This window comes from Pezoporus wallicus, unplaced genomic scaffold, assembly GCF_028554395.1.
Source record: "Pezoporus wallicus isolate ANWC-B61680 ecotype Strahan unplaced genomic scaffold, APGP_CSIRO_Pwel_v1 contig_2870, whole genome shotgun sequence".
Taxonomy (NCBI): domain Eukaryota; kingdom Metazoa; phylum Chordata; class Aves; order Psittaciformes; family Psittacidae; genus Pezoporus; species Pezoporus wallicus.
Window position 1 is genome coordinate 593,458 of NW_026636990.1, and position 23,409 is coordinate 616,866.

Below are 23,409 nucleotides of genomic sequence, written 5' to 3' on the forward strand. Positions count from 1 at the left end.
CTTTCCTTCAATGAAGTTGTTACAGCTCATTGTCTTGAAAATGGGACTTAAGAAAGTATCTTTCTTTTGTAAATATTTAAATATTCTAAATCATTTTGTAATTTGATCTTTAATACAGTATATACTTTTGATTATACAAATAACACTGTGAAATGCTTACTACTGAATGTTTTTGTAATAGCCATTAAACAGCTTTCCACCTTCTGGGAGAATTCTAGGCTACAAAATACAGTATTTTCCAGAAACCAATGCTACCCTTAAAATGACCAACATCTCTACCAATGAGAAGATGATTTTACTTTTAAATGAAGAGGCATATATAATATCTGTTACTGTCTATAACTCTGCTGGAAATTCTCCTGAAGCTGTTTTGAGGATTCCATCCACTGATGAAAGACGTAAGATTTCTCAGTGTTTTAATACTTTTTTTTCTCATTAACAAAAAAAAAAAAAAAAAAAAAAAAAAAAAAAATTCTTCCTGACATCTGTTTAAGTTCTGTTGTAGTGGAAGCAAAGTTGTGCTACGGACTTTTGTCTCAAATATACATATGTATGCACATGTATATGTATATGTGTATGCATATGAATATGTATATATGTAGTATTTTCAAAGCTGTGTAGTCCGGTACTTTTTAGTAGAACAATATTATCTGGTTGTCTTATTTTGCTATTGCATATCATGCTTTTGTTGTAGGTGATTATTGTTAGGGATTTTTGCTTTGAGATGAAGTTGTTAAGATACTAGCACTTTCTGATATCTTATTAGAATTTCTATTTTATTACTTTCTGAGGGTTTTTTGTTTTGTTTTGATTTGTTTTTTTAGCCTTGGGTCTCCCAATGAATTTATAGAGTCCCACTTAATTCTGTCTCATCCCTCTACTAGGTCACAAAATTGGTTACCACAGGGCATTATTGAAGTGCATTTAACATCATTCAAAGATGCGTTTAATACAAGTCCTAAGATATGTCAGTGGAAGCAGAGAGAGAAACACTGTGTTTATTCTCATTTCCTGTGCATTCCCAAAATTCTTCATCCCACCTACTGCCACGGTCAGGAAGCTGGTTTGCTCTAGCACAACAGTTGTGTTCTTTGGCTTTTATGTTTAATTCTAATATCTCTGAGCCTTGTGTTGCAACATCTTTCTGCCTACCCATGATCCCAAAGAGAGGCTCTCCTACACTGCTCACGTATCAGTTGTTCATGAAATGAATGCAAGTGTTTCCCTGGAACTGCTTAGTCAAATTTCACTTCTAATCAGAAAACTGGATATGTAGATGTGAAGTCATCTTGTTGCGGAGCTGGCTGGCTACATCTGTGTACACTTATGTGTTCCACAATAAATGTTTTCCTGATTTTTCCGTGCTGTGACATGCCTTTTTTTTTCCTTGCATACATTTATTTTCCTTCTACTTCACCAAGTCTTTTTTGCCGGGTTGGGTTTTCACTCAGACTCCATTACCTCTATTCTGCAGTTTTGCTTCACTGTCATTCATGACGTTGCTGACTTGATTTCCTGTTTTGCTATTGCCTTTGTAATCTCAATCAAAACTTGCTTATCATCATTACCTGTAAAATTGGTTTGTGAAACTTTACAGTCTGTGAAATTTAGATCCTTAAAGAAATACTGGTCTTTGATTCTGTATGTGCAAATCTCCTTGAGTATCATGTTTTCAATTTCCCCTCCCCTTTTTCATTGTAATAATTCATATATGCTTAATTTTAAAGTGTTTTGAGTACTTGTATGTTAACACAGGTATAAAGTAACTTTAAAATGTCTTTTTTAACAAAACCTTGACTAAGTCCCATACTCTTCTAAAGGAGCAATCTCAGCTTGCTGTGAGTACTTTTCTTGCTGCAGTTTTTGTGACAATAGAATTGATGACACTTTCTGTTAAACTTTTAGCTTCTCAGATGATTGAAACAGTGAGGACCTTTACGACAAGTGAAGAATTGGTTGTGAAATGGGTAGCCTTCAAACCAGAAGTAACTGAATATGTAGTGGAGTGGTATGAGGAACTGGAGACAGATCCTTTCAGTAGATCATGGCAATATGTATCAAATTCTACAGAATGGAAAACTAACAAAAGTATGTTCATTTATCAGTTGCAGCTGTAATAATGCGCAGATAGATATGTATTTCTGTGTATTTATTTATAAGTAGACCAGAAAGAACAAACCGTTTTAAAAAACAGTATTATTACATGCTTTATTAAAATCTTTGCATATTATTTATGCAAATTTTAACTTTCTTAAATTTCCATGCGGTATGCAAGACAGTGTTTTCAAAGTTTTCAGAAAATAAGTACCCTGCCTTTTCTAAAGTGTAAAGGAACACTCTTTTTATTAATTATAACGATGATGAACTTGCCCATGAAATTTGTCTTACAGACTTAGACAACAGTGATTTAAATACTGTTTTTATGCTACAGTAAAACAAATCAAACAAAAATCCGCTTGAAGCAAATTCAACAGCAGTTAATTACACATTGAACTGAGATGGGCTAGTTGAGTCATATGCTGAAAAGTGTGCAATTCAGCAATTTACTGTGAGGAGTAAACACTGTTTATGGGTGTTCTCAATATATAAAACCCCCAGCTTTCCTCCTCAGCATTATTAGGAGATCTTTGTTTACCCTAAGCACAAGTCACATTAGAAATTTCAAGGCAAATTCAGATTACTCTTAATCAGGCCTAGTTCTGGCATTCTTTTGTAAAATTATCTTAAGGATGATATGCGGGCCATCATAGCTTCTGCTGGGCTGTAATAGGTATCAGGGACTGAAAAAGTATCAGCGAATTGATACAATGCAGGCATCTGTTGATAGCTGTATTCTCACTGAACAAGTTGCAGAGCTTGAGGATGAACAGTTTAGGAAATCCTTTACACTATCATCCCATGGGGTGTAATGCTGCAGATGTGTCCTCTCAGAGTTGATGAGAGTTTCTTGTAAGTAGGGTTGCACTCTGTCAATTACTTGGCTGCTGGATTGTTCAGAGTTCAAAACTTCATTTCCAGAAGCTCAAACTATGTCTTGAAATATATAAAACATATAAAATTATACAGCAGACATTTCACTTGTACAATTGTACTTCTGAGTCAAGCTGCTTAGAGGCATATCTGCGGTTGGCATAACTGGAACATCAACGTAGAGTTAAGAGCTCGGGCTCCATTGTGCCTTTTTTAGCTGTTTGATGCATGAGACAAAACTTTACTCTGCAAAGCAGTTAACTTAAATATATGTGAAATTAAAAATACGCCTGGAAGCATCATTTTATACTGGTTATTTGAAAAGAAAAAACATCCAAAACCTTAGACTGTTACAAGATAACTTTGCTTCCTATAGAGAAGCTGAATAATGCTGGAGTATAATTACTCATTCAAATTTTTAGTTGAAAAATGAGTCAGAAACCAAGTGCTCTTATGAATACTACTAAATAAAATTCTGTTAAGGACAGTAATGGGCACTTTAGGCAATAAATATGCATTGTGCTTGCTAAAATGTTGAAGGAAAATAGAGGTCTGTAACAATGTATTTAGAACTGTGCTGTAATTTACTCTGTTCATTGTGTTAATCTTGCACAGAGAACTGTATTTCAACATTCCTTCTTTTTGTTTACAGAAAACTTTAAACCATTTGTATGCTATAACATCTCAGTGTATCCTCTCTATGGAAATAAAGTAGCAGCTCCATATTCCATACAAACTTACATTCAACAGAAGAGTATGTATTTTAAACTAATAATGTTGTGAAATGTGTGTTCTGGTCTGTTTCTCGGGGTGTATTATCTTTGAGTAATTTGGAACTGGCCTTACTGAAGGAGAGATACAGATGCTGAAAAAAAGCCAGGAATCAGGCTTCCTGATTTCTGTTCATAGATCAGCTACTGAATTGTTCAGTAAAACACATGTATCTTGTGATACTCATGCTGCTTGCAATCCACTCATTTGTTGTAAAGTTCACATACTGTATACAAAGCACTTGGAAACATTTTAAACTGGCTATCTCTTAAATATTACAGATTATTTAGGTATATAATTAGACTTGATTTTAATGCTTGGCTGCATTTATCAGTCCTAATATATGATGCAGTTCTACTCATGGAATAAAATGATCGTTTGAAAAGCTTGCTTTAAAAAAAAACAACAAAACCAAAATACTTATAGTTCTGCACATAAAACTTGGTAAGAAGCCATGATGTTTGCAGTTTGGGTAGAAACTCTGAATGATTGTGTGTGCAGAAGGCTTCTTTATTTGTAAAAGTTTAATGTGAATTCAGTGATTTATACAGCCAGTAGTAAGAATGTAGTTTACTGGTAATTTTAAGATTTCAGGTGAAAATGTCAATTTCTGTGCATGTGCATATATAGGTCTGTGTAAGTGTGCATGCATACATAGTACAAGGCACCCCTAAAAGGCGTTAATTACTAGGAGAAGGTAATAGAGTATTTCATGCTTGATTAGAACTATGTTTTAAGTGCTTTCCTGTGTATAGGGACCTGTGACATTACTAAAGGTTGTCAGAGAATGGAAAGGAAGGTACTTGTTTTAAAACTGAAGGACAGAGAACTCTTGCTTTGAAGTTACAAGCAATGCGTGAGGCTGTATTGTATAAGTAGACTTCGTCTAATGTAATGGACAAAAACTGGGGGTGCTGGACATCTCAGCTGAATCTCAGCTCAGCCAGAGACATCTTGTGTGCATAGTGACCTTGCAATTGAGTTCCTTCTGAGTGCATAAGGATGTTTTACCTCTTGATCAGTCTGTGATGTTGTGAGGATAGAGCCTTTTAATGGTCTCAAGGTATTCAGATGCAGTAACACTGAGAACTATGCAAACGCTAGGACAGATGAAAAGAAGTATTATCAGAAAAAAATCACACATTAAAGAAGATGAAAAAAGTTAAGGGCTATATCAGATCGTTAAGATGACACATTTACTTGTACATGGGTTGCTGCTAATGTTACTGGTATGTGTGAAATAACACAGATGGATAACACTGTAGTACTTAGGCTATTTTACTACTGAGTGTTTTTAATCTATAATGCTTCTGTGTAGAGCCATCAGAAGGACCTGTGGCTGACACAGGCATTCCAGGCAAAAATGAAGTTACAATAAAATGGAACGAGATTTCAAAGGATAAAAGAAATGGATTTATCAGTAACTATACAATATTTTATAAACCTGAAGATGGAAAAGAATTGAGTAAGTATACATTAAGCACCAGTTCTTTCAACAGGGTTATGACAGTCTGCTGTCTGAAGATAGTTATTTTCATAGTTATTAGCACACTTTCTTATTGCATGTTATAAATATGTCTGAAAATACTGGTATTAAAATGTGGCTTACATAAAGGCTAATTTATTTTTTTTTAGGTTTAATTGAAATGAATATTCTAGTGAATAGTCCCTGCTTTAATACTACACATACTGTGTTCTTCCTCAGTTTCTTTGCTCTGAATTTATTTTGTACAGCACTGCTTGGCCCCCCATCTTTTTTACTGTTAGTGTTGTACTACCCATGGTACTACGGCCATGACTGTTGACCATATTGTCCTTTCTGCTTCTCAGATGCAAATCTGATAGATCTCCATGCGATAAATGTAGTCAGTGTATGGCAACATTATCATTCCTCTTCCATTTCCAGACCAGTATGGAAAGTGAGAGGCTTTTTGCAAATTGTTATCCATTAACAGTAAAAAAAAAAAAAAAAAAATCAGATTTTCAGGAGTTTGCCAAATTGGAGAGTATTATTTCTCAGATACTTGCTGTTTTTACCTTTTACATAAGTACTAGTCTCCCTTCACCTTCAACTCTCTCATCCACCATGGCACACCTGTGAAGCTAATGGAGAAAGTAATGACAGTAGTAGAGAAGCTAAAATGGAGCTAAAATATACTGAAGAGTTGTAGATCCTGTGCACATTCATGAATTTGGACCTCGTGAGGGTTCAGTGAATTTAAAAGTTCCATGAATGTCCTTGGAAGGATGCCTCTCCCAGGCCCTAAGCTTCTGGAAGTATGGTGGAAATTTTCCAATAATAATGCTTTTTACAGTCAGTTCTATAATAAAAGCAAGCCAGCAAATGATAGTCAAGAAGCTAAAATGTACTGCCAAGAAATAGTTTCTTTGGACATAGTTTTTAGATTATTTTTTTCAAATGTGCTTGATTTTGTGTGCTTGGTATTGCTTTTCTGCTCTGGAAGCTGCATAACTTTTTGAGCATATTCTTAATCTCCGAACTCAAGTATAGAATCCATGCCAGGTGTCAGTATATTCCTATCTATTCAGAATTTCCCTAGCCTAAATCTCAGCAGAATTTTTTATGAGAGGTGTTTGGTGACCTGAATTTGTTCTTCCTGTATATTTTATGAAGAATGCTGTTGGATCATTCAGTACTTCAGAAATGGTCCGTTTTCCTCCTTTTTTTAGACATCACTGTTAGCAGATACATAACAATATTTTTTGAAAAAAGATATCAAACTTGCAAGTCTTTTGATGTCTTCAGTTGCTTCTGGGTATCCAGTTTGGAGCCAGGGCAAGAGTATTCTTGGTAAATTTTAAATTAGAAAGAGGAAGCTCATTATTTTTGTCAGATTCAGTCTTCTGCAATCAACTTTTCCTGCCATTGTTAGTTTCTGAGTAATTTAATGTTGACTGCTTTGTGCAAGGTTATCCTTAAGACATTCAGCGTCATGTTATGGAGCCATGTATATCTGTATTACTTCTGCTTAGTAAAGCAGACTTCTGCCCTCTTTAGGGGTTCAGATTAGTTTCTTTAGGAATTTAGTTTTAAACAACAACCCAAACCACTTAAATTTAAATGGCAAAACCTTACTGTACTGGTGTTTTTTGAGGTTTTTCTCTGATGTCACATCTTTTTGATAAGAACAGAACTTCAGTGATTTAGATGTCATAATATGAACATGCTTTTAATACTGTTTGTACACATAGAATGTTATGACATATGCCCTGCTTAAAAGAATTGGAAAGTGAAGCACATCATACTAGTTCCAGTAATGGAGAAAGTATTGCAAGTGTTGAGTTCTATTCAGAAAAGCATTTGAAACTTGGAAAAAAAAATCCTGTTGATTTTGGCTTTCCTCTGATATTCTTGGGGTGATAACCCAGAGCTGATAAATTGCATCCTTTTGGATGATCAATGTCTAAATACATGTCCTAGAAGTATGGTTAAATTTAATGAGCTGCAGAAACTACTTTAAGAAGTTCTTAATTTCTGAGCATAGGTCCCAGGATATAAAGTTCTAAAAGCACTGTTTTCAGTGATAAACTACAGGAGACCATAATTTGCCTTGTCTTTAATATCAGAAAAAAAAAAGTATATATCATTTACTTTTTTTTCTTGAAACTTTTAAGTGTCATTGATAAACATAGTTTAGTAATTTTTCTCAGAGGACTGATAAGGTTGCTTTGTATTTCAAGTTATGTGTAAAATACTTTGTATCACTGTAAAAGATGCTAAGTAAGTGTACGGTTCCCTGATATAATACTATTTTGTGTGTTTATTGACATAAATCTTCTCCTAAAAAGATGAAACAGTGAACTCTGATGTTCTGCAATACAAACTGAAGTCCTTACAGGCTGATACGCAATATACTGTCTATATCACGGCAAGCAATGAAGCTGGTGGAACCAGTGGAGAGCCAAAAACCTTCAAGACTTTGAAATTCAGTAAGTAATATTCCTGGTTAGTTATGACTATTTTAAAAGCAGGTTTGAGAGTAAGAATTATAGAATATTTTTGTTTTAGGCATTTGTTAATTTTATTTTTTTTTTATATTAGTGTTTAACGAAACAAGGAAGAATTACCAACACTAGCTGAATTTAACTCAGTTTCACTGATCATCTCACAGAATAAAACCTCAGGATTAGAAATCAGACCCCCAAAATCTTGTTTTCAGTAAAGCTGTGGAATACTATGGATGTTTGTGGGATCTGTCATGCTGTCAGTTGAGTGATGGCATGCCTAACAGTTTGATTAAAAACAGTCATTTCCATCTGAGAGACTAGATTTAGAATAGCTGGGCATTGCATTGCATTTCTTCTTCTATGTAAATTTAAGTAGTAAATGAATGCACAGGATGTGGCCATTGTGCGTGGGGAGATAATCTCTTAAGTTTTCTAGACATATTTACTGTGGAGGTTGATATGACGCCCATGGGTTCAGATGGTTCCTCACTTCTACTTCTGGAAGAATGCTTCCAGTACATGTATTTTCATGGTGGTGGCCAAACTGAAATGTAAAAAAGTGCATGAATTATCCCTAAACTTTTTATGGGATTCAAAGCTGATTTATTTTTTGTCTGAAAAGTCATCTGCTAGTTTTCTAGTAAAACGCAAAGTAAGGTAGACTATGCTGAGGTCTGGTCTCTATTGCTGTCAGTATTTACCTCTAGTAGGTTCTTGGAAGCCAGCTTAGAAATCTGTGCAGTATTTTGTGTATTCAAAACCTATTTCCTGCATTGAATTTACTATTTATTTTGTAGTGATGGGTAAAAGTGGCACTATATGGCAGTTTTAGGTGATTCTAAACCAACAGGTACCTGGAGGGGTGTAGACTCTTAATTCTAGGTGACTTTCAAAGATTGGCTTGGTATGACCCTAAGCAACCTGATTCTGATTTCAAAGTTGGATGAGATGACCTGTAGATATCCCCTCCAATATGAATTATTCTGCGATTCTGTTAAATGAAGGAAATTTTAAAATTCAATACATCTGTTCCTGAGATATCCTGACAAGTCTCATTATGAGCAGCTTTTCTGGCTCAGTGACAGGTTGGATTAAAAATATTCATCTTTTAAAAATTGTGCAATGAGTACCTTACAGTATTCTGAATAGTTTTGGCTAGTTTTAGCATAGCATTTTAGAACTGTGTAATTAGGTGTCTTGGATGTTGGACATTAGCTATCTTAAGGCAATACTTGAAGAAATTATAAACATCTGTGGTGTTGGGTTTTCTTTTCCTTCTCTCCTCTAAAGATCAGGAAGATGTTATTTTCATTGCTCTGCCTGTTGGATTAAGCATGTTGGTTCTGCTAGGCTTTTGGATAACATACATTTTGAAAAAACATGCGTGAGTACGTTTTCTACCTTCTAAAACTGAATGCAATCAGTTAATTTTAACTTGTAAAAGGCAAATTTTTATATATATATATAGAAATGATTTTGTTGGGTTCCAAACCGATGTCAAATTAAGAAAATAAGCAATTGGAGTAACAAAGAACTAAGCATACAGGTTATCTTGTAACTTCTGTAGTCCAAAAGTAAATACAAACTTTTAGAAAGTGCAGTAAATCAGAAAAAAAAAAAGAAATAGGAGAAGCAGATTTACATACCACCTATATCAATTTATGGAAAATGCTGTATGCCATTTGCAGTTCCATGGTCAACCAAGTGAGGGGAACATACTTCAAACTAATTAGTGAAGAATTAATAACGCCAAAATACAGTTTTCCAGGTCCTCATAGTACATCTCCTAGTACACCACTAGAACACGTCACATAACCTCTGTTGCTTAACTTAGCTACATTGGTGTTACTTTTGTTAGTTTGTGACACTTACTCTGAACCGTAAAGAAGTCATGAAGAAACTAGAAATTACATCACCTCAAATGAAACATTTGGATGTTTGATCCATTGGTATGGATCCCTGTCTATACCTGATTCATAACCCTTTAGTATGCTATTGCAGGTGTTCCATGCCAAATTTAAAATTGCTTCCTAAGAGCATGGGATGCTATAACAGGATTAGTTAAGGTTGTAAGTTGTGCTTTTCTTTAGCATGAAAAGTGAATGGTTGTTTGGATGAAGCTTAATAAGAAAGTTGAAAATCTACACTATTTTGGGGTGTTGTAAGATACTGGAACCAAGATTGTGGCCATGCAAAACATCAGGTAACAAGCATAGCTGAAGTAGTAAGCATAACTTCCAGCTGTTTTACATATTCAACTGTGTTGTGTATTCTGAATTTTTACAGTAGTAAGAAACTATGTTTTGATTCTGGAGAACAATTTGAGATGTATTCGAGTGTTAATATTCTTGTGTATATGTATATTCATATCAATATGAAAAGTCAAGCTATGGCCTTGTTCTCATTCAGTTACACATACATCTAGAGTCAATGAGTGATTAATTTCTTTCCTGTTTACTAGTCCGTTGGACAGTTACAAGCTGCAGTGTCAGCATCATTTATCTGCTGTTAACCTAAGAACTCAGAGTAGCTCTAATATGGTGTAGTGCTAGGGACACTATCCTAGAGCAAAGCTTACTTGAATTGGCTTTTCACTAAAGAACTACACTGAAATATAGTCATAACAGATTTTGTATACAGCCTTGTTTTGGCATGGTAGTATTTGATCTACTATATAATAAAATAAAATTACCTTTGTGTAGTAGTAATCTTTATGTCATGTCTCTGTGACCCAAAAGTTTTACTTGCTGATACCTTTTGAAATAGAAATTAATGTGAGGGAAAACTATTATAGTGAAAAAGAAAAGATTGTGTTAATACAGGGGGGACTTCCTTTGTAAAAGTTTGATATTGTAGCAGTGTTGGGAATTTCTGGAGATTTGTTAGTTTTATTTTTAGTAATCTATTTCTTTTGTCATTTGACTAAAATTCCTTTTTCAATGATAGGTTTAAAAAGGCTTGCTGGCCTGATATACCCAATCCTGCAGAGAGCATTGCAGTTGAATGGCCTCTTGATGCATCTATGGTAATTATTGCAATTTCATTTATTACAAAAGGGTTCAAGTGGAGATAAGTCAATCTTTGACTTTTTATGACTAAATAAAAAATCCTGTTGAGTTTCATTTTCCTGTTTAAGTGCTATGGAGTGCTCTTAACTGAATTTCAAACTGATAGAACAGATGCATCTTTATAAAGTAAATTCATTTAATTCTTACATGATAATGGGAAATAGTGTTTTGAAGTTATAAAGTGATGAGTGGACATGATTTATTAAATAAAGTCAATTAAATTTGCTCAGTTTATTGAGTCTACCTAGTCAGATTCCCACCCCAGGGTACCTCCTCCCTTTTCCACAAAAAATGCAGGGTCATATGATAAGATTTGGTATATTATAATACAAATATTTCTGTCTTATTTATTGTTGGATATTTATTCCTAAATAAAGTTTTAATGTTTATTTGAATGAAGTTGATCAGGGTTACATAGAAAGTGTAATCTATGGAGAATGGGATTTAAACTTTTGTCTCAAAAATTGATGGTTAAATTGGAAAAGACAGCCCAAGCCTACTTCTGAGCCTTCATTTGAAACTCCTTATTTTACTGAGCACAAAAAATATAATATGAAAGTGTTTAACGAATGGACAGGATAACATTGTCATTTTTAGTACTTATTCACATATAACTGCATCCCAGGTGAAATGCAAATGAAGTCTTCTATTAATGCACTTTTAAAATTGAGTTGAGCAGAGTTCAAATGGCAATATTTTATGTATTAAAAAAATAAACTAATGCATGATCTCTCCCCATATAATTTTCCAATTTATCTCTTTGTACTGACAGAATAATTCATTTTTGAAGGGAGTAACAACTGAGGCTAAAACCATAGACTTTGAAGACATAAGCGTTTTGGAACATTGTTTTCCTGAAGACAGCCAGGAAGGATCACTACTAATGAATTTTGAAAACCATGTTTCTGCATGTACTGATACTAATATAAAAGGCATGGTTAACAGAGGTAAAAAGATACTGTATAATAAAGAAAATGAAGTTGCTAAATGTTTTTCACCATCCATGCCTTATGTAATTACTGATCAAGATATCAGAAGTCAAACGCATTCAGCCTTGATACCAGTGAAAGAAATCCAATGCATAGAAAAGCTGGAAGATGGTGTATGTGGATCTCCTCAACAGACCTCAATTAAAAATGAAGAAAATGATCATGAAGTTTTAAAGCTGAAAGATTTCAGTGAAAAAGCACTGTTCAATCCATACCTTAAAAATTCTGTTAAAACTAGAGAATTTCTTAGTTCTGACAGCTTGCCAGAACACAGTAAGAATGAACCCAAAAGTCAGTCAACTGTTTTACCTTCTTTTCACCAAAATGTCGCTGGACAGGCCTACATAACAGTGGACATGTTTGGGCTGGACACAGCTCATTAGCATGAAGAAACTTTCCTTTGTAAATTCCTCTTACAACATAATTGGGCACTGCTACTTGCATGTGTATGTGTATTCTAACCTGGCTGGTCTCAGTTAATTTGGGTGAAAACAACTTCCCTTGGACAGCTGTTAAGTAATTTTTTGCCCTGTGTTTATACCCATGAAGGTTCACTTTTTGGTTTGGAGAGGGTTTTGTTTGGTTGGTTGGTTGTTTTTTACCAAATAACTGTGCCAGTTGAGAGGCAAAGGAAGTGCCTTTTCCTATTTCTTCTTAGTTCTCCCATATGAATTTGCTGAAACAAACTCATCTTTACTGTGGGAGCATCTGGCAGTGCAAGCAGCTGACTGATTTCCAGTTCTCATGGCTGAGCTCTGCTAGGGAGACGTGGACTGACTTGAACACAGCCAGTTCTTGAACAGACCTAAATTCTTCCTTAAGTTACACAGAGTAGAACTATTTTCCTGTTCTTATTTCCCTCAATTGTTTTATATTTTGTTGTATGGTAGCTTTTGGTAATTGCCTTTATGCATCCTAACTCTTGAATTGGTGGTTTGGCTCCTAGTTTCTCCTCTTTAATGAGAGGATATTTGTTCTGTATATGCTGTTGACGTGTGTGCATTTTGGAACAGGTAGTGTTATGCTGGCTTTGTTTCTTCCTTCCCTTTCTTGTGTTACATTTTGTGCTGCTTTTGTCTCTCCTGTTGTTTCCTGCCTTTTAAAACTCTGTTTACTGCAGGGTGTCTTGTTATCTTTTTGCCCCTTCACCTAATTTCCCCCAGATTAAAACTGTTTCACAGTTGAGGTTTTGATAGTTTGAATTGAAAAAATTCAGCTAAATACAGCATCTTGTGCTGGGATAAGCACTGAGCTTATATTTAGGAAATTATTTTTCTGGGAGGTATTGAAGAAACACTACCTCTACAAAATATCACCAGATAACCTTTGATTTAGGAGTAGAGATTTTGACATGAAGGCTGTAAGTCTGTCATTTATTTTATGATTTTGATAAATCATAATCCTTCTTGTAGTTTCCACACTATACCGCAGCAATTAAGCAGAAAACTCCCATCACACTAATTGTTTTTATTTTTTCATCAGGAAAGAGGATATTGCTGTAAAATTCTTATAAAAATATTTACTGTGTTAAATGACAGGTTTTTTAAAAAAATAGAGATGGAGAGTCATCTCTAGGTAAAATGTGGCAAAAGGGGATGTTCAGCATAACACGTGTGACATATAGCCATTTTAAGACTTCATTTTCACAGCATTTAAAGGCTTGATGTCACCAGTCTTATTTGCACATAATAATACTTCTTTAGGGGTGAAACAGATACAGGAGTCATGGGGATAGAAAAAGGAAAAACAAATGTGAATAGGAATAGAAGGCCTTTCCTTTCTGCACAGGAAAAAGAGTGGGAGAATGGAAAGACACGTTGTCCAGCATGAATGGGGAGGCTGAGCCTTATCCTGAATGAACTGGCTATTACTTGCATTGTGTTGGGAAAGACAGGGTGAAGTTTGCATTTAGGCTTTTCATCTATAGTTTGGAAGCTGATTTTACATGTATCATTGTTTGTTTAGTTTCCAAGGAAGGATGAGAAAACAATAACTGCAAGTGTTCCTTGTACAGCAACACTGATTTCCACTCCTTATGCCTCAGGTCTGTTGGATCACTTTGCCAACCACAGTGCTATAAGCCAACTCGTAAATATATAAGCTTGTTCTTAAAAGCCCTTGCTTACTTGGATAAATCATGCTCTGAAAAGGGTGTGGGACATGGCGTTGGTTGGGTCAATGCTCCTGCTGTTTCACTCACTTCCAGACTTCTCACTCATAGCTACACTGCCATTTCCTAGGGTTCAGAAATCACTAACTCAGTCACAACAGGTTTCCCCCTTTAAATATTAGTATTTGTTTTAATACCACGAGATTTAAAAATGGAGATATTTTGAGGCCTATGTAGGAATTGAATAGCAGCTGTATGAAAGCTGCGTACTCTGAGTTGCATGATTGAGTCAGGTAAAAGATAATGCAACCTTTAAGGGAATCATTTGAAAGGAGAGGTTCTTACTGGATGATTACAGGGAGACTAGGATCTCCCTGTAACACCTCTTAGCTTCTATTAGTCTATTACTGCAGAGCAAGTAATAATCTGCTTCTCCATCCCACTTTATTTCCTTCTCTTTTGCTGTTCTGCATTTCTCTCCTCACTTCTCATTTCCTTGCCTGTTATTTTCTCTGAAAAAGAGTAATGTAATGAATGGTCTTGGTTTAACTTGGAAATGAGGACTGCCTTTTGCCTGTACTTTGGAATGCCACTTTCTTGGACTTGGTTTGTTTTGAGTTCAGTTGTACTGTTTCTGACCTTTTACAATTTGTCTTTCAAACTAATGCTGTGAACCATGAGGAAATAAAACTGAGAATACATGGAAAAGTTTTTATCTGTTTATACTGAATGCAACATTTAGACATCTTAGATTTTCATATTCATTTAGAAAAGTGATTGTATTTTGAGAGGGGTCCACAAATAGATTGGGTATTTGGGCATAGGGTATTTTACAATGTCAGCTGGCAGTGACAGGTTGGATGTTACAATACTTTAACATTTCTGATACTGTTTTTAATAGAACACTTGGTGTCGTTATTCCCAGAGAGTAGTCTTCCTAGATTTCATTTCATTTACCATCACTGATCTGAAAACCTTGCATTTCTATCCTTCATTAAAATGCAGAAAATTAATCTCTCAGGTGTGTTGGTCTTTGCAAGGCTAACAGAGATCAGCTTGTGGATATTTTCAGGATGACATTGATGCATCTTCACAGTTGTCATTTCATTCTCTGAGTATGACACCAATTACTCATTTCTGACATTAAGGCTTATGCCTTGCAAAGAATTCATAGGTCATGTTTTTCATATTTTCAGCTAATTTAAATGTTCAGTCTTTGTTACCTGAACTTACCTTTAACTCCGCAGAATTTTGAATTCTTTGAACAGGAATCCCACAATTCTTTGATATAGCAGAGTGACCTCTTACAGTCAGATTTTCCAAACCACATAACCTATGGTATTTCTGTGTTCCTCATGCCCTTTACAGTTGCCCAAATAGGGAGAAAAAGATATATTCATTGTTAATGCAGTGAAGAGAAGGAAGCTTTCTTCCTCCAGTTAGCGCTTTCTTGGCCAGTGCATGCTCCTCCAGAGATGATGTGGCTGCTGCCGAGCAGCAGCTGCAGATGGACTGGCAAGGGTCTGGCCTAGGTGGTGTTATTTAGTGTTTGTCTTAATACAGCAGGTAACATGTTGTCTTCTCCCATTCCTGAAAGGGTGATATATCATAAATAGATCTTTCTTTCTGAGATAGTTGATAACTTCTCAAGATAGATGTTATTGGCTAGAACTTACTCAGAAGAGTTGTATTGCTAGTCCAGGTCTGTGTCTTGTGTAGCAAAGGTAAATGTTTGCATGCAGCAGAGACCTAATCTGTGCAGAGTGTGTGTGTGTGACTCGGCTTAGCAAATGGGCTCATGTCACCTTTGCAGTCATTTCAATACACCTGTTACAATTCCTTTTTACCAGTTTCTCACATTGATGGCACAGGCTTTGTGTTTGTATGTTGCTTTGAGATTTAACATTGCAAGATGTGTGAAGGAGTGCAGGAAGGCTGGACATTCTTTAAAAAGGAAATCTTCAAGGTGCAGGAGCTTGAAAGATAAGCTGATGGGGAAGACCAGCCTGGCAGAACAGAGAGCTTTGGCTGGGAGTCAGGGAAAAAAAGATGTTAACCTTTGGAAGAAGGAACAGGCAGCTCAGGAGAACTACAAGGATGTCATGAGGTTATGAAGGGAGAAAACTGGAAAGGCCAAAGACCAACTAGAACTGAACCTGGCTGTTGCCAAAAAAGACAATAAAAAATGTTTGTACAGGTACATTATCAACAGAAGGAGGGCTGAGAAAAATCCCCATCCTTTATTGAATGCAGGCAGAAGCAGGGAGAAATGATGAAGAAAAGGCTGAGGTACTTAATGCCTCCTTTGCCTGAGCTTTTAACAGTAAGACCAGTTGTTCTCTGGGTACCCAGCCCTCTGAGCTGGAAAACAGGGACAGGGAGCACAATGAAGCCCCCATAATCCAAGGGAAATGGCCATCAACCTGCCACACAACTTAGACACAAGTCCATGGAACCAGATGGGATCCACACAAGGGACTGAGGGAAGTGCTCACCCAGCCACTTCCCACCATGTATGAGCAGTCCTGGCTAACCAGGGAGGTCCCAGTTGGCTGGAGGATAACAAATGTGACTCCCAGTTACAAGAGGGGCCGGAAGAGGATCTGGGGAACTGCAGGCCCGTCAACCTGGCCCTGGTGCCAGGGAAGGTTATGGAGCAGATCATCCTGAGTGCCATCACACGGCACAACCAGTACAGCACAACCAGCTGATCAGGCTCAGTCAGCATGGGGTTAGGAAAGGCAGGTCCTGCTTGACCAACCTGATCTCCTATCACAAGTTAATGTGCTTAGAGGATAAGGGAAAGGCTGTGGATGTTTTCTACCCAGGCTTCACTAATGCCTTTGACACCATCTCCCCCAGCATTCTCCTGGACAAAGAAGCTGCTCATGGCTTCAAAAGGTGTACCTTTCACTGGGAAAAAAGCCTGGATTGATGGGCAGGCCTGAAGAGTTCTGGTGAATGGAATTATATCCAGTTGACAGCCAGTCACAAGTGGTGTTTCCCAGGGTTCAGTACTGGAGCCAATTCTGTTTATCAGTGGCCTGGATGAGGGAATTGAGTAAACTCACAGTGAATTTGCAGATGACACAAAGCTGGGTACTAGCACTGATCTGCTGGGGGAGGGTAGGAAGGTTCTGCAGAGGGATCTGGACACACGGCATTGATGGTGCAAGGCCAATTGCATGAGGTTCAACAAGCTCAGTGCTGGGTTCTGCACTTGGGCCACAACCCCATGCAGTGCTACAGGCTTGGGGCAGAGTGGCTGGAAAGCTGCTCTTTGGAAAAGGACCTCGGGGTGCTGATGGAGCTGAACATGATCCAGCTTGTGCCCAGGCAGACAAGAGGCCAACAGCATCCTGGCCTGTATCAGCAATAGTGTGGCCAGCAGGGCCAGGGCAGTGATCATCCCCCTGTACTGGGCACTGCTGAGGCTGCACCTCGAATCCTGTGTTCAGTTCTAGGCCCCTCACTGCAAGAGAGACATTGAGGTGCTGGGGCGGGTCCAGAGAAGGGCAATGGAGCTGGTGAAGGGTCTGGAGCACATGTGTGATGGGGAACAGCTGAGGGACCCGAGGGTGTTCAGTCTGGCAAAGAGAAGGCTCAGGGGGGACATTATTGCTCTCTACAACTACTGCAAGGAGGTTGTAGTGAGGTGGGGGTCAGTCTCTTCTCCCAAGTAACAAGTGATAGGATGAGAGGAAATCAGTTGTACAACAGGAAAAAATTCTTCACCAAAATATTTGTCAAGCATTGAAAGAGGCTGCCCAGGGATGTTGTTGAGTCACCATCCCTGGAGGAATTTAAAAGACACGTAAATGTGGCATTTGGGGACATGGTTTAGCTGTAAACTTGGCAGTTTTGTGGTTGGACTCAATGATCTTAAGGGTCTTTTCAAACATAAATGATTCTATGAGTCTGTAGGGTGCATTGCAGACATACTCCACTCTGTTGTGTGGATGAAATTTCAGATCTCATTAAGTTCTCAGCTCCTGTCTGCCCTGGGAAACAGATTACATTTCTTGCTTGTTCTGAGCTTCTTTCCAGCTAGTCTTATACGGCTTACATGGGCACTTTGGTTCCCCCCCAGCCCCTTTGTTGTCTCCCTACATGAAGATGTGTTCAGCGTTACCACACGTTATGCATATTTGCCTGTCTTCACCAGATTGGTCTGCATGAGAAAACTTAAGCATCCTTGTTGTGAGAACAAATTTATGTACAAAATGGGAAGCATATTGTGCTGTTCCTGTCCACTGTATGGTTTTTACAGTGTATTGGACATTCACAGGTAAGGATAGATCAAATGTTACCTTCATTGTTTGCTTCTTTTAGAGCTTGTACAATCAGAGCATCCTCAGAAAGTAGACTTTCAAGTTGGTGTAGCTTCAGCAGAAGTGATGCAGTTATGTAGATGTGTATCATCTCTGTAAACACATTGATTCCTCTGAGAAACTGCGTATTGCAGTGTTTGTGTGCATCTGAGCATGTGTGTACATGTGTGCCTGGGCCCAGACACAGTGTGATATCATAATTAATCTAAGTTGTACAGGAAAACCTGCAGAGACGGAAGTTGTTTATGCAATTTATATTGCTTCTCAGCCTTATTCATCAGCACAGATAAGATTGCAAGCTGCTTCTCTGCTGGGATCTTCTGTTTCATGATATGCTTAGAATCTATCCTAAGAGCCTTGGCCCTTGACCAGAAATCCTGATTTGTGTTTTTACTAATCTATTTTTCCTGTGCTTTTACCCTGACACTCCTGGTGGCAGTGTGTGCATTGCTTTCTCATCCAAGATCTGATGTGAGGTGGTAGCTAGCTCCTTCCATTTGCAGCTCAGTGCAAACCAGCACTTAAGTAGTCTCTATGATCAAGAAGCTTGAAACACAGGCAGGCTCAAGTCCAGAGCTACACTGATGGCGTAGGTGTATCTTCCAGTGCTGTCATGGTACAGATTGTATGATCAATAGTAAGATCGTAACTTTAAATGCCCGATGATTGCAGCTGTGATAGGCAAGTCTTGTGGATAATGCAAACAGATCTCCGCAGACACAAAGTTCTCAGAGTATTAATGTCAGGCTATGTTTCACACCTTTCAAAATGACACTGAAACGCTGGGCAGAACAATTACCAGAGATCATGCTGCCTGCAGCTTCATATGAATTGTGGTGCACGTGATGTGATGTGGTCATGCCAGTGACGTTTCAGCAGGTAGTTTTTTTCAGCTGAATGGTTCCAAATCCTTTGGCCTTCTGCTGTCAGAGATTAGAAATATTACAAGGAAAGATGATGAATCACTCTGAAACACTATTTCAGTAATTGTGAACTCTCCCTTGACGAATTTGAGTGAGAGGGCGCTGTTATAATGGGCTTCAGGTATTATGTTGGAATGTTTTAACTTTGTTAATCTTGTTGTCAAAATACTAAATACTGAAGATTCATCAGCATAACTTTTGAGAAGTTACATACCAATCAGTGCAATTCTGAAAGTGATCACATGAAACAGTGGTTTTAATGACAAATTCACGCTTCTTAGCATTATAAGAGGTAACTTGTGAATATTTATTCAATAGCTTTATATTTTACCAGCAGCTATTCTGAAATATTCAGGTAAGATGCTCTACCAAAGGTCACTTGTAAGTAACACATAGACCCTTGTCTATCATAAATGATTTGAGATTATAAACAGCTTGCTTGTAAACAAGTGAAATGTGTAGTAGTTTGAAATAGTGTTCTGAATGGCTTGCTCTGGTTTCAGATTTACTGCAAAGATAGTGAAAGCTTTGTTTTGCTGTTCTGTGTTAATGTTTGCCATATTGATTTTACTGCAGTTTGAGGTAGTTGTTACTGGCAACCTCTTCTGCCTTCTGGCAAGACAGAAATAGAATATACAGTGGTCTTACGACGTGTTGGTAGGAGGGCGATTTATCAGAAAATGTGCTCCCTCTGGCTAGAACACAGAGCATGCCCAAAGTAATTGTTTTGTCCTGTATACAAAGGGTGACATTTGCAAATGAGGCCGATGGAAGAACATTAAGCATTCTTTTTGTAGAAAGAACTGTTCTTAGTCATAATGTTTATCAGGCATATTCATCACAAAAGATGAACTGTGCCTTTTTGTGTACATGTTGTGCTTCCAGTCTCATAACTGTAGGAGGGAGGCTCTGAGCAAAATACGTTTTAATGCATTTTATTTTCAATTTTCTTCACAGTGTTCCTACTTACCAGAAATTATTTTTTCACTATTTGGCAAAAATGTAATTATTCTAGTGAACTGGGATTAATTTGCCTGCTCTTTTCCTGGGCTTTTCTATGATTATTTTGTTTGCTCTTTTTTTTCCAAGGGTAAATCATCATTTCATTGCCACCTCACTGTTTAGTTCAAACTGCTGTTCTATCTGAACACGAACATGAACAATGCAAAAGCTGGAAGAGATGTTTGACTAAAATATTCTTCTGTGAAACAAGTTTTTTTTTTAGTAGAATATCAAAGCACGAACAGAAACAGATGTGTGTATGTATGGTGTAAATTTGTTCTCCTATCTCTTTTTGTAACAGCATAGTTGAAAAGTAGATGGAGTGGTTGTTTCACGCTGCCCACTCCTATCCTGTATTTTGTTTTGCTCTCAAAAGCCAGCACATCTGTAGAAAACACTGCCCCAGATGGAAAGGGGACCAGTCAAGTATCTATCTGAGAGATCAGTGCTCCAGCACACTGGCTGCCCTGAGCTGCACTAACTACAGCCAAATAATGTCTGTTCCCAGGGCCCTGAGCTATCCTGGTTATTCGGGTGAGCTTTGGAGCACACAGAGTGCAGAGGGTTCCCCTGCTGCTCATGTGCAGCAGGATATGCATGCTGGGAGAGTTGCTGCAACCCAGTAGGTGCTTAGTAACAGAATGGTACATCTAAACTGTGTTTCCCAGTTCAAGCAGTCAAAGAAACCATGTTGTAATGCACTGTTCGATATTTCAAAAGTGCTGCTTTAACACTGACTAGTCCTACTCAGTAATGAGGTCAACACTTTCAAGTCTGTATGTCTGCCATAAGCATTTTTCTCAACCTCTTAGATTGTCTTGGGTTTTAGGCATTGTTAAGCCCTACACTGATGATCTACAAGTACATAATCACTGCAGAAAGCCTGCTGAGCCAACTTATATATTATCTAAATTTCGGCATTCTAACTCAATAAAACTGAAATTTTGATGTGAGTACTTATTTCTTGGAAAAGCAGCCTGATTTATATTTCCTGGGTCTGACACTGCTGTCCTCAGAGTGCAGTGCTGACCTACCTGAGGGTAACTTATCCAGAATTTTCACCATTACACGAGCAACTGTATGTCTAATGGAATTTGGTGAAGAATTTCCATGTTTCATAATCATGGAAAGGTTATGCTATAGTATCCAGGGATGTCAGAAACAATGAGCATAAGATTATCAACAGGGTAAATGCTCAGGGGTGCCCACTTAGAACATCACTGAACTAAACCAACTACTTTATTCTGAAAAAAAAAAGAAAAAAAAAAAAGAAAGGAGCTTGGAAGGCTTTCTAAAATGGTACTGTGGCAAATCGTGTCCTAATGTAAGAGAATGCAAGAAATCTCTTCTTACCCTTAACTCTGCCACATGAGCACAGCATGCCAAGCTGGGAGGGGGTTTAGGTTTTGTTTTCTTTTCCCGTTTGTTTTTTTCTTCTCTTAGGGGCAGGAATTTTTCCTGGAGTAAATATTTTATGAGCTACAGATGCTTTTATTTACAAAATGTGTTTGAAAAGCTTCTGGCCACGGGAAGAATCAAAGAGCAGGGGAAAGCATCTTTGCTTTTAATGTAAAACTTTTTCATAATTAGCAGAAACGCTTATATCCAGCTGCTTTCATGGCTTGCTGCCTTTGCTTCTTCTCTCTCTCATGAGCTTCCAGCTCCTTCAAACATGCTTCCTGCATTTACTTTCACCTCCGGTGATTTTTGCAGTTTCATAGCTGGCTTGTGAATAGGCCTCAAGTTTTGCATCTCTCTTCTGCTTTTGCCTTTATTTTCAGAAGAGTTTAATTGCTTTTACACTTCTGATGAAGGGTATCTGCAGTTTATGAGCCTAACAAAGTTTCATGCTGTCTGAGGTGTGAGAGGAAGGGAGTAGGGGGGCATTGAATCATTTTGGGTGAAAATGGACACACAGGAATTTAGTTTCTGTTAATTTTCACCTTTCTTCCGGCACACAGGCCTGGGTCTCTGTCCGTAAGTACTGCCCTTATGAAGTAAAGGATGATCCTGGATGTAACCTGTGCACTGTATCTCCTGATATACTGGGTGTGCAAGGGAGAGGAGATGCTTGGTCTTCAGTAGACATGACCCTATCTATGTCCCCATCTCTCTTCACCATCCCTGTGCATTCCCACTCCCCCAGCCCTGTGTCCTGAGGGACATATAATTTCCTTGTGCCATTGGGTGAGTGTCTCAATGCAAAACTACCAAACAAGTTGCTGTGAAATTACCTAAGCCCTGGGTTTACCAGCACGTCTGCTAGTCTGCAGATGTGGCCAATGTTCCTGCTCTCAGTTTAAGGTAGGAATGAGGTAGCTCACTTCCCAGTGAAAGCAAGCTGGCAATGCTGCATCTAATACGGGGTAGGAGCGGGGGCATCCAGGGAAACTCCCTGTGTGAGCCTGCTTGCTTTGTGAATGGTTTTTGTTGCCATGTCCTCAGATAAGCTCTTGAATGCATTGTCTCCAGCCTGTGGTTGTTCTGCTCCCACTGCTCAGGTTTACTCTTGTAAAGACTGATTTTTTAATTCAGTGATAGGGCTGGCTAACCTGAGTTTCCCTATGGACAGAAACGCACATTGTGTGAGGTACCTCTATTCACTCCAGCTTTTGTGAATAGCCTCAATTTCTCTGCCTTTAAAGGAGGTTGTGCTCTGTCAGTGTTTGTTTGGTTTTGGTGTTTCTATGTTGATGTTTTTATTTATATTACTCTACATGTTGCACTCTAAAGGAGCCTGACGTTCTGCCTGCATTTCATTCAGGCAAATTTTAAAGGCTGACATGAGTTCCTCTATTTTTCATACTTAGATAATGATTCACTTTGCTTTCATTTACACATGTGTATCCATCTATCTAAATGCCATTGATTTATATTAGTAAGTAGAATGAAAAGGCTTTCTGACACAGACACAGAGTATTACTAGTTTCACTTAGAGATGGAAGATATTCTGCAAACTTGTGAGTAAAAACACGTGCAGCAAATGGAGCACAATAGGGACTTGCTGAAGGAGGTGTGCCCTACCTGCCGCTTTCCTGGGGCTATTGGCAAGTGCTCCTATAGACAACTGTCTGAAGGAAGATGGGGAGGGAAGGATGGAGCCTCTTCACGTGTCTCTGGCTGAAAACAGGGTAAGCTCCACTTAATTCATAATAAATGGCAGTCAGCGCTTGCTTTGAATGTTAACCCCATCAAGGAAAATCTGTTTTAGCACCAAAATAGCACCCTCACCTCATCCTTGACCAAGTCCTGCAGTGGTGGTAGAGAGAGGCAGTG

General features: G+C 37.9%; 1 protein-coding gene across 2 annotated transcripts in view; it reads left to right on the forward strand.

Moving 5' to 3' along the window:
- Positions 1–14,592, forward strand: part of IL31RA (interleukin 31 receptor A) — a 30,931-nt gene extending 16,339 nt beyond the window's left edge. For both annotated transcript variants that reach the window (XM_057402654.1, XM_057402656.1), the window contains exons 9-16: positions 182–398; positions 1,906–2,088; positions 3,623–3,724; positions 5,060–5,206; positions 7,552–7,692; positions 9,001–9,094; positions 10,657–10,735; positions 11,551–14,592. In XM_057402654.1, the coding sequence (XP_057258637.1) occupies positions 182–398; positions 1,906–2,088; positions 3,623–3,724; positions 5,060–5,206; positions 7,552–7,692; positions 9,001–9,094; positions 10,657–10,735; positions 11,551–12,150 (1,563 nt within the window). In that variant the 3' untranslated portion in view covers positions 12,151–14,592. The remainder of the gene's footprint in view (positions 1–181; positions 399–1,905; positions 2,089–3,622; positions 3,725–5,059; positions 5,207–7,551; positions 7,693–9,000; positions 9,095–10,656; positions 10,736–11,550) is intronic.
- The last annotated feature ends 8,817 nt before the right edge of the window (positions 14,593–23,409 follow it).